At 40.5% G+C, this 12,191-nt stretch overlaps 1 protein-coding gene across 1 annotated transcript in view; it reads left to right on the top strand.

Annotated features, from left to right (window-relative positions):
• Positions 1 to 12,191, top strand: part of Atrnl1 (attractin like 1) — a 582,942-nt gene that overhangs the window by 131,725 nt on the left and 439,026 nt on the right. Inside the window, exon 20 of the mRNA XM_059256021.1 lies at positions 7,463 to 7,556. Within this exon, the coding sequence (XP_059112004.1) occupies positions 7,463 to 7,556 (94 nt within the window). The remainder of the gene's footprint in view (positions 1 to 7,462; positions 7,557 to 12,191) is intronic.

Raw genomic sequence — 12,191 nt, 5'->3', positions numbered from 1 at the left:
ATTTTACAGATAAAGTTTTTTTACAGATATTTCTAAAGTTTTTTTTAAATTTTTTGGTAAAAATCATCGATGATCTGAAAGAAGATACGAATGAGTAAATAAATTCACTCGAGTACATGACAGGGAGAATCTGCAACACAGGGATGCTAAGCAAGACAGACAAGAAAATTAGCAGTTGACATGAAGAATTTGGCAACATGAAAGAAAAAAAAAACCAGCCAGTAATGTCTGTATGCTTATATGGGCAGATTGTACTGTCTGGTTCCTGTCTGAGAGTGCCCAGGTTCCAATCACAGGGTTATTTGATTGTTGACAGCCAGTTCTCTGCAGAATTGTGTCTGGAGTAATGGGTATGCATGCCTTTTATGGATGCACCAGCCAGATGTGTACTCTTACCCACAGACCGGCAGCCAGATATGTACTTACCCACAGACTGGCAGCCAGATGTGTACTCTTACCCACAGACCGGCAGCCAGATGTGTACTCTTACCCACAGACCGGCAGCCAGATGTGTACTTACCCACAGACTGGCAGCCAGATGTGTACTCTTACCCACAGACCGGCAGCCAGATATGTACTTACCCACAGACTGGCAGCCAGATGTGTACTCTTACCCACAGACCAGCAGCCAGATGTGTACACTTACCCACAGACCGGCAGCCAGATGTGTACTCTTACCCACAGACTGACAGCCAGATGTGTACTCTTACCCATACCTTGGTGAAGTAAGATGAAGATTCATGGCTGTCTTGCCTGCTGTAGCACTGAACCCGAGAAGCCATTTAGAGTGATACAAACCCTCCCTATTGTGCCCAATTGATCATTCACAGGAAGGGATGAAGCTGAGGTTTGGCCTTTCTCCTTGTCTGACTGGTCAAGGCTGACACAAGACCAGAGGAGCCTACTGCAATTCTGAAGGACAGAAGTTTGAATTGTGGCTATTTATACTTTTACCTTATGTAGAATTTTACCATATTAGGTATCTAATCGGTAAGATGTCTAATCGGTATGACATTTCACTAAGCATAATTAGCGTAGAAGAATACAAAAGAGATTAAACTGACATGATCTCCAAACCTCTAGAAACTGTTGTTCGGTGTAAAATGACTGCTTGGCTTGGTGTTTCTACAGTGTGTTCTATGCCCGTAACCCGGCGAATAACCTCTTTTTTATCCTTATTGTTTAGTTTTGCTATAAGTTGCTACTGCAGCTTTATATTCATGGGGACGGAAATACAGTGTGACTATGTCATGTCCCTCTAGTGTGTATCTAGGCTATAAAATCATTGCCAAATAAAATTTCCCAAACCAAAGGCCACAGCATGATGGTTTCATAGCTGCTTACTCAGCAAAACAATGGCCTCGAATGCTGACAACACAATAATATAAAAACTGCCATGAGTATAAATTTAAACAATTGCATTTAAGGTGCATTTGTGCTATTTCACTCTGAAGTGTAATACCACAGGGGAATTCTTGCAAAATGAGCTCACATAAAAGGTATTTTAATATTTTTTTTCCAGAAATTATTAAAGTAACTATACAAAGATAGATTTTTTAGAAAAGAAAATCTGCAAGAATTTTGTAAGAATTATAACTGTTATAAGAAAAACTATAATGCTTTTCCAGGAAGGATAAATAGAATCCAAGTTTTAAAGTATTAATATGCATTGAATTTAGTATTCATTGAAATATGCCTCGATATTTACCTTAAATTGTTCAGCTTAATGTTAAACTGTGTGATGGCATGTTCATTCATTTTCAAACAGTTACATATTAATGATATATCTTAGAGTTCCTTTATTCCTTGATGATATTCTTTATTCCTTGTCTCACATCTTATCTTTCACTTGCAGATTTCTCAAATCCTATAGTCTCATACTAAATTCTACAAAATTAAAGGAAACTATGCAAATTTATTTGTATGACTTTATATATAAAATGTATTAGTGAATCTCTTTTAATAAATACCAGATTCTTGGGAATATCCCAATATAAAACTTACTTTATACCTATACTTAAGAAGTATGTATTAACTAGTATATTAATAATCTGTTTTCCAAAGGTAATAAAATGTTTAATGTTTTATAGTGTGGTCAAAACCTAAAATTTTAAGAAAGCCTTACTGAGACATACATGCTGCAATGGAAGTTGCTATTTTGGAGGATACAGTTCAGTGATTTTTAGTGTATTGACAGAAATAGGCCCTCATGATTGCAGTTTTATTTGACAGAATTTCATCACTCCCTCTACAGAACAAAACAACGGGAAACAGAAAACAAAAAGAGAAAAGAAACCGAACAGCCCATGCTGTCAGTAGCCTCTCCCTTACTGTCTTGCTGTCCCGTCTTCCTGGCTTCCAGGGCAATTAGAAATCCATTATTTGATAGGTTGAATTATTCTGGAATTTTTTTTTATAGTAAGATGTTTTAAAGATTCATTAGATTTAAGCTTAATCATGTGTGAGAAGTGTTAATTTTATTGTCAAATAATGTTACTTTGATAGACATTTGAGCTGTCTTTCAGTTTCTTAGTTGTTGTGAATAATGTTATAATCACTCATACACATACTGTTGGGAGATATATTTTATTTATCGTTTTCTACCTGGCTAGAACTAATCAGTTTTGTCATCTGCTCATTCCACATTGACTGTTTTGATTCACTCACAGACATTCTGAGGACAGCTGTACACGTTTGTATTTCCACTAGTCATCCATGCAAGTTCCAGCTTCTCTCCATCCTCATACATTCTGGTCATTGTTTGCATTTTAATTAGGAGCATTGATGGTGTCTAATAGAAAATTTGACTTGCATTTATTTCCCTCACTACTAATCTACTGACTCTATTTTTCTGTGCTTATTGGTCATTTGCATATTTTTCTTCAAATAATGTTGATTCAAATCCATGGATAGATTTTTTTTAATTGGGAAATTTATCTTTTATTGGATTAAATTGTTTATATTCTAGATACAAGTAAGATACATGATTTGCAAAAAAATTTCCCTGTAATGTATTGTTCTTTTATTTTATTGTTGGCATCTTGCCATGCAAATTTCTTAAGATTGTTGAATTACATTCTGTTGTTGCTTGCTTGCTTACTATTTTTCATGCTTTGTTCTTTGGTGACTTCATGAATTATTTTTCTGTTGTTGTGATAAAATACCATGACCAAAAGCAACTTAGAGGAGAAGAGTTCATTTTGGCCTAGGGTCCAGAGTGTACCATGGCATGGAGGGCAAGGCTGTTGGAGCAGGAGACGGTGTGCTGGCTAGCTTATGTCACCATGACACAGGCTGGAGTCCTCTGAATGGATGGAACTTCAACAGAGAAAAATCCTCTGTAAGATCCTGCCATGGGGCATTTTCTTGATTAGTGATTGGGGGAGGGCCCAGCCCATGGTGGGTGGTGCCATCCCTGGGCTGGTGGCTTTTCTATAAGACAGCAGGCTGAGAAAGCCATGAAGAGCAGGCCAGTAAGCACCACTCCTCCATGGCCTCTGCATCAGCTCCTGCCTGCCTTCAGGTTCCTGCCTTGTTTGAGTTCCTGTCCTGACTTCCTTCAGAAATGAACAGTGGAGAGATGGCTCAGAGGTTAAGAGCACTGACTGCTCTTCCAGAGGTCCTGAGTTCAATTCCCAGCAACCACATTGTGGCTCACCACCATCTGTAATGAGATCTGGTGCCCTTTTCTGGCATGTAGTCATACATGCTGTATACATAATAAATAAATAATTTTTTAACCCCCCCCCCCAAAAAAAAAAGTTAAGGCCGGTGGTGGTGGTGCACACCTTTAATCCCAGCACTCGGGAGGCAGAGCCAGGCGGATCTCTGTGAGTTCGAGGCCAGCCTGGGCTACCAAGTGAGTCCCAGGAAAGGCGCAAAGCTACACAGAGAAACCCTGTCTCAAAAAAACCAAAAAAAAAAAAAAAAAAAAAAAAGAAATGAACAGTGATGAGGAAGTGTAAGCGAATTAAATATTCCCCCACCCCAAGTTGCTTTTTGTCATGGAGTTTTTTTTTTTAGCAATAGTAACCCTAACCCAACTAAGAAATGGGGTGATGAATTTTTCTCTACACATAAGAAGTGGGGGGGGCAGAGAGAGAGAGAGAGAGAGAGAGAGAGAGAGAGAGAGAACGAGAACAGCAATTGCATCAAGGCTAGAATCTCTGAAATCTGCCTCCTGTGTAATTCCCCGTGCAAGGCTGTACCTCCTAAAGTTCCTTGACCTCCCAAACTGTCATCAACAGGAGAGCTATTGTTTGAATCCATGAGCCCATGGGGGGGGGGCATCTCTTATTTAAATCACAACAGTGTCAAAATAATTGCCCAATAATGTCAGAAACACTTGAATTTTTTGTTTTGGGTTCTTCTAAACCGTACATTTAGGCCTTTTGCTCATTTGAATTTCCGTGGCTGGTGGGCAGGATCCAACCCTTTCTTTCCCTGTGCCTGCCTAGCTGTCTCAGCCCCTGAGCCTGTTGACTTGGTTGAGCTTTCCACTCCGTGTTCTGCAGTTACTTCAGTGCGGTCTTATTTATTGTTGCAGCTTCATAGTAATGTTTGAGGTGGCATGGCTGAGTCTTCTAATTTTATAGTAGTGTGAAGTTTTGTAATTATAAATGAATTTGAGAATCAACTTGTCAATTTGTACAAAGTAGCCAGCCTGCATTTTCTATTCTGAGTGCTCTCTCTATGCTTAGGACTTTTTTCCTTTACTGAACTGGTAACTTCTTTTTTTGTTGCTCCTGGGAAGCAAAGGTAGATCTTCCCACCTGCTGGGCATGCACTCTGTTGAGCTGTCTCCCCAGCAGTAACTTCTTAATGGTTCCTGTGATGGAAGGAGACCTGCGGAGGAGTGTTGTTTGGGAAGCGAAGCTATTGTCTGTGGGTGAGGTCTCTGGTAAAGGCACACACCTGTTGATCCTTCTCATATGGGTCAAACAGCTGCTGTTGGCCCCTGTTCTGAGTGGTGGGCTGTCCAGTTGTGGTTCTCAAGATGAGGTGACATATACTTCCTTCCTGGGCTCACAACCTTTCTGTACTTGCAACGCTCTCAGCAGGATTTCCTGTTTAGAACTTTAAGCAGCCCTAGATTGAGCGGAGGAATCTACATTGTTTTTCCTAAAAGTAGCTCCTCCTGTTTGTCCTACTGCTTTAGTTCAAGGACCCAGATTCATGCCTGAGTGATTGACAGCCCTTCTCTTCTGCCATCCACATCTCAGGGGATGTACACCAAACATTCCATTAGAGCTCTTGTGGAGTCCTTCTTATTGCTTGACTAGGGGATCAAAAAACTGAACTCTAATGCTGAAGTACCTTTTCCTGATAATTGTCACCAGATCATCCTCCTGTTCCCTTCTGACTCTACTGACTCCAGCTGGCTCAGTGCAACACACAACGAAAGCTTCGGACTATTTTTCTCCCCTTGAAAAATGTCCTGAGTGGTCTTATACTTGACATGTATATTTAAGATCTATTTTATTTTGAAAACCCTCTTGGAATATCAATGTGTTTATCTGGTTACATTTGTTTGCATCTGTTAATTAGCATAGATATTAGAATAGTTATTGATATTTTAAGAAAAATATAGTAACAAATGTTGAACATTGGGAAAATTAGATTGATTATCTCATTTTGACGTGTATGTGTAGGCCACTTGATTTCATTTCCATCAGCAGAATGATGCTGCAGAAACACAGTGGTCCTCACTGGTGCTTTTGAAAGGGATGCTCACGGACACGCCATTGCTCTTAGGATGTCCTCTGATAGGAGAATGGACTGTAACCCTGGAGCACTGGGGGTGGATGTGTCACGTGACTGTGTCAGTGTCAGGAAGAGGATGCGGGTGATAACACTGTGGCTCTGAAATGGAAAGGAGTGGTTAGATGCAAGAAGGACCATGAATGTAGAAGTTAGGCCATCAGCTGATGGGATTCCAGGCACAACACTTACGACACTAATGTCCTAAATTACAGATTCATTTGTCCTTCAATCTCTCTCCTTCCTCCCTTCCTCCCCTCCCCCCCCGTGTGTGTGTGTGTGTGTGTGTGTGTGTGTGTGTGTGTGTGTGTGTGTGTGTAAACATGCATGTGTATGGGAATCCATGGTGGATGCATGTACATGTTAATGTGTCCTTGTGGGGGTCAAGATTGGGTCTTCTTCAGCTCTTGCTCAAATTCATGACTTCATTTGTTTTTACACATATAATTATTTGCTCTTACATATATATTTAGGACTATATAATGTACTCTGTCCTTATAATGTTACTTGTATGTATGTGATTTCAGGGCTGACCACTTTGCATTAGATAAACAATTGGGGGGCTGTTCCCCAGGGAGACTCTTTCTCCCGCTCTCAGCGTTTCTTAGTTACCATTTGTCTAGGCCTGAGGCCCACGATGTTCCTTGTGTTGGCTCATCTGCTGGTGTCGTCATTGTTGCTCAGGTCCTGTTTAGGCAGCTGTGTTAGGAAATAATGAAGAGAAAACTGATATTTGTGTTCCTACAACTAAACCAGTCGTGCCATTGTGGAATGCAGTGTTTATTATTCTGAAGCAATAATTCTGAGAATAATCTCGGAAGCATAAAAAGACAAGCAGACATTAAGGCAGTATGTAGCTGTACTTTTGGTATTGTTTAAAATAGTAATAATACTAGAAATAATAGCTGTATTTGTTCAGTACTCACACGTTTTAAATATTTTATTTGTTTATTTATTTATTTGGGTTTTAGAGTCAGGGTTTCTCCGTGTAGCCCTGGGTGTCCTAGAACTCACTCTGTAAACCAGGCTAGCCTTGAACTCAGAGATCTGCCTGCCTCTGCCTCCCAAGTGCTGGGATTAAAGTCGAGTGCCACTACTGCTTGGCAGTTTAAGTGGTTTAAATAACAATATCTCATTTAATTCTCAAGACTCCTTAGAGCTAAGTACTGTTATTCTCTATTTATAGATGACGACACCAAATCTGGAGCGTTCCAGTAAATTGTCTACAGTTCTATAGTTAGTGGTTGGAGATGCGTTTGAAGTGAAGTCACTGCACTCCAAAGCTCTTGCTTTTAAAATTTTACCTAGTTTTGTTTTGATCCAATCACCTCCTCAAAGCCACATCTACTTGCTGTAGCCAAGGGTAATGTTGACGTCTGGCCTCCTGCCTTCAGCTTCCACATGAGGGGACTGGAGTGTGCACCATGCGTCTTCCGTGTGCTGGGACTAGAGGTGTGCATCATACACCTGCTTTCTTTTTGAACACTTGCTTCATGAACTTGATGTATCAGATCACAAACAAGCACAAAGGAGTATCAGAGAACTACTTAGGTGCATGGTAGATGCAGGACACTCCTTGGGATTGTAAAGAGTTTTGAAAAGTTTTCACATTAAGTGAAGAAATAGCTTATATGACATGAGGAAATAGCCTCAAAATAAGATACTAATAATACTTAATACTATGTTATTTTTTGACTTACAGCTTGCACCTGCAGTGGCCATGCAAATATTTGTCATCTGCACACAGGGAAATGTTTCTGCACAACAAAAGGAATAAAAGGTGACCAATGCCAATTGTAAGTGCAAAGAATTATATTTGGAACTTTTATGGATTTTGTGCTATAAGACTAATTTTTATGTTTTAAATTTGAATGTTAGCATTACGTTAGTTAAGCTTACATTATTGTAAGATATTTTCATTTACGTATTATAAATCTTTTGAAAAAATAAATGTGTAAAGATGACAGTTTCCTAGAGCCTTAGAGGAGAGCCTGTAGAGCCAGCTGACGGGAGGCTCACGGCACCACCCCTGCCGTGTATGCGGGTTCTGCCGTGTATGCGGGTTCCGGGGTCCACACTAGCGTCACTGCTGAGTCACTAGCCCACCAGCCTTCCTTTTCTCTAGAGCATTCCTTACACAGGAACCCAATATCTTACTCTCAGTATTTCATGAGTGACTTTCTAATATCATTTAATTATTCTTAATATTTATTACCTTCTAAATGTGACTTTAAAAGGCAATACATTTAAATTATTTTTCTTTCTTTAATTTTTTAATGTACATTATATTAAAATCAGATTTGTATGATTCCATATTAACTAGTTACAAGCACATGCTTATTTTTCATGAATATTATATGAGAAAAACTATGTTTTCATTATATTAATTATGTAATTATCAGGGAAAAATTTAGTAAAAAATTCTCTAAATTATAAGTAAAATTTTTATCTAAAGATTGTCTTAAACACAGAAAGCAATATTTGCTTATTTTTACTTGATATCTTTGATTATCATAGACTTTCAAGTTCAGAGAAGCCTGTATTGCCAGTTAGTCTCTTCTCTGTAATCCCTACAGTTAAGAGTCAAAGCCTGATACACCTTGTATCAGTTCCTATCAGGCAGGCCACTTAGGCTTATGAGCAATGAGCTAAGCCAGAGGCTTACCCTCTGGTCAGATGGTACCTCTGGTATTTTGTAATAGTAGTGTTTGTTTTCTAAGTAGATCCAGCTTTATTGCCATGAGACTAGTGAGTCTGTACAGACCCATGCTTAGAAGAGTTCAAGGCTACGACATGACCGTCTTAATAATTTTGTAAACAGAAACCCTAACTTTATTTACATTTTACAGCATTCTCATCCACTCCCTCAGATTATATGCCAGCTCATAAGCATCACTATTTTACTACAGCAGTGAAGATAACATCTGTAGATCCAGGTTATGCCAGTATAGACAAAAGCAAAATGTTAGTTACAACTGTGATTATGAATTGAAAATAATTAGTACAGTTTTTCATAAGTGACTTAACTTCTTTTGTAATTGACATTTTAAGAACATGCTTTTGTTCTTAGACAAAAGCCAGCAATATTTTTGTTAACTTATGAGCTGATAAGCTCAGCTTAATACAGGTAACAGATCAAGCATACACATTTTATCTAAAATACAGTTTTGAATGATAAAAATATATTTTGCCTTTGATCTAATTTATGTATTTTTCTAAAGAGGCATTGGAATACCAATTTGTACAGAATACTTTATAGATAGTATATATAGATATGATTCTGTTCAATACTTTTTTTGGAATGCAAGTGTTTTTATTTAATTTTTTATAAATTGAAATTAGATTCTTCTCTCATATGATAATCCCCTCCCTCCATTCCTCCCAGCTCTCCCCCACCTCCTCCTTCCCCAGATACTCCCCCCTCTGTCTCCTGTCTTCATAAAAGAGCAGGTCTCCAAGAGACAACAACCAAACATGACAAAGTAAGATCCATTAAGACAAGGCAAAGCCCTCATATAGAGACTGGGCAAGGCAACCCAATAGGAGGAAAAGAGTTTCAAGAGCAGGCAAAAGAGTCAGAGACACACTGTTACCATTGTTAGGAGTCCCACAAAACCACAGGCTAACCGTCATAACATGCACACAGAGGACCTGGTGCAGACCCTGGCAGGCCCCTGCTTACCGCTTCATTTTCTGGGAGCCCATGTGAGCTCTGCTTGGTTGATTCAGAGGGACATGTTCTCCTGTGTCCTCCATTCCCTCTGACTCCTACAGTCTTTCCTTCCTGTCTTCTGTGGGATTCCCTCTTCTCTGAGGGGAGGGACCCAATGGAGACCTCCAATTTAGACTCTCCACATGATGTCTGGCTGTGGGTCTCTGCATCCGCTCCCATCTGCTGCTGGAGGAAGCCTCTTCATGACTGGACAAGGCACTGATCTATGAGTAATTAAAATATTATTAGGAACCATTTCATTGATTTTTTTTTTTTTTTTTTTTTTCTTTTTCAGCCAGTTGTGTTTTGTTCTGCCTTAGGTCTCTGGGCTATCCAGTCTCTGGATCCTGGACATCCAGGAATTATAGGGCATGGGCTCCCTCTTGTGGCGTGGGCTACAATTTAAACAAGACATTCGTTGGCCACTCCCACAAGTGCTGTACCACCATTGCCCCAACACATCTTTCAGGCTGGACAGATTGTAGGTCAAGGGTTTGTGGCAGGGCTGGTGTCCAGGTTTCTCTTTCAGTAGCTGGCAGAGTACCTTCCCATGCCAAAGGGACTAGAATGTTGGGCTGAAGGCTCCAAGCAGGCACCAGATCGATTTTTCTATGTTCAGTGAGCTAAGTGAATGTTGTCCTTGGCAATGGGGCCCTGCTTTCAGTCTTGTGAGAGTGACCTTTTGTCCCAGCATTAGCCTGTGTTGTTTAGGGATCCCTAGAGGACTTCCTTGGCCAACAAATGAACCGAATGCCACCCGAAGCCACCACAGGAAGCCTTGTTTGGCTATAAAAGATGGCCAGTTTAGACTCTGTATCCTCTATTACTAGGAATCCTCACTAGAGTCACTTTCCTAGATTCCAGGAAATTTCTGCTGTACTAGGTTTCTACATCACCCCCAAATGCCCTGCAGTTCCAGCTGTCTCCCCCCACATTCCCTCCCTCTGTGGCTCCACCACCTGATCCCTCCCACTTGTGTCCCCACCTGCCCCCAGCCCACCTGCAAGATCTATTTTCCCTTCCCAGGGAGGTCTATGGGTTCCCCCTAGAGCCCTCTTTTTTACCCAACCTCTCTGGGTGAGTGGATTGTAGCTTGATTATCATTTACCTAATTATCTAATACCTATTTATAAGTAAATACTTATGTGTTTGTCTTTCTGGGTCGGGCTTACCTGACTAAGGATGAATTTTTTTTTCAAGACAGAGTTTCTCTGTGTAGTTTTGGTGCCTGTCCTGGATCTCGCTCTGTAGCCCAGGCTGACCTTGAACTCACAGTGATTCGTCTGGCTCTGTCTCCCGAGTGCTGGGATTAAAGGTGTGCGCCACCGCCACCCGGTAGGATGATTTTTTTTCTAGTTGCATCCATTTGCCTGCAGAGTTCATGATTTCTTTGTTTTTTTAACATCTGAGTAATACTCCATTGTCTAAACATACCACATTTTCTTTATCCATTCTCCAGTTGAGGGGCATCTAGGTTGTTTCCAGTTTCTGCCTTTTATGAATAAAGTTGCATGAACATAGTTGAGCAAGTGTCCTTGTGGTAGGATGGAGCATCCTTTGGGTATATGCCTGAGTGAGATAGCTGGGTCCTGAGGTAGATTGATTTCCATAATGGCTGAACAAGTTTGCACTCCCACCACCAATGGAGGAGTGGTTTACCTTGCTCCACATTCTCTCCAGCATGAGCTGTCACTTGTGTTACTGATCTTAGCCATTCTGACAGGTGTAAGCTAAAATCTCACAGTAGTTTTGATTTTCATTTCCCAACTCAAAAAAATCAGTAGCCCTCCTATATACAAATGGCAAATCGATTTAGAAATCAGGGAAACAACACCCTCACAATAGCCCCAAATAATATAAAATATTGTGGGGTAACTCTAACCAAGCAAGTGAAAGACATATATGATAAAAACTTCAAGTCTTTGAAGAAAGAAATTGAAGAATACATCAGAAGATGGAAAGATCTTCCATGCTCTTGGATTGGTAGGATTGACATAGTACAAATGACCACCCTACTGTTCTGGTGGAAGCACCCCCTCAGCCCCTGGCATCTGTATACCCAAAGAGTCTGGAATGTTCTGGTGGAAGCTCCACCTCAACTCTCCTCCTCCATCTCTCTCCCCAAACCCACCACCTCAAAGCCTGCCAATCAGCAGCCCCTCCCCTGGAGCTGCCCTCGAATTCCAGACCCCCACCCCCTAAAAGCCCAACAAAAGCCAGCCCCTCCCTGAGGCTGCTCAAGACCACACCTACAGGGTACTTAAGACCTGGTAGCCATATTTGCCAGGTGACCCTTCCTCTGTGACTCTTCCCCCTGTGACCCTTCCCCTGCCTTCCCAAGGGTCATCCAGGATTGCTTTGCTCATTAAACCTTTATTTATTAATTCGGCTTAATTTGGCTTATTACATCAGCGGCAGCGGGAACCCAGCAACCTGGGATTTTAAAACTTATCACCTACTAAAAGCAATCTGCAGATTCAATGTAATCCCTATCAAAATTCCAACACAATTCCTAACAAACATTGAAAGGACAATTTTCAACTTCGTATGGAAAAACAAAAAACCTAGGGTAGCTAAAACAGTCCTGAACAATATAAGAACTGCTGGAGACATCTCTATCCCTGATTGCATGTTGTACTACAGAGCTATAATAATAAAACCAACATTGTATTGGCATAAAAACACACATTGATCAATGGAATAAAATGGAAGATTCTAA

The sequence above is a fragment of the Peromyscus eremicus genome, chromosome 1 (assembly GCF_949786415.1).
Source record: "Peromyscus eremicus chromosome 1, PerEre_H2_v1, whole genome shotgun sequence".
Lineage (NCBI taxonomy): Eukaryota > Metazoa > Chordata > Mammalia > Rodentia > Cricetidae > Peromyscus > Peromyscus eremicus.
This window is presented reverse-complemented; position numbering and strand designations above follow the sequence as displayed.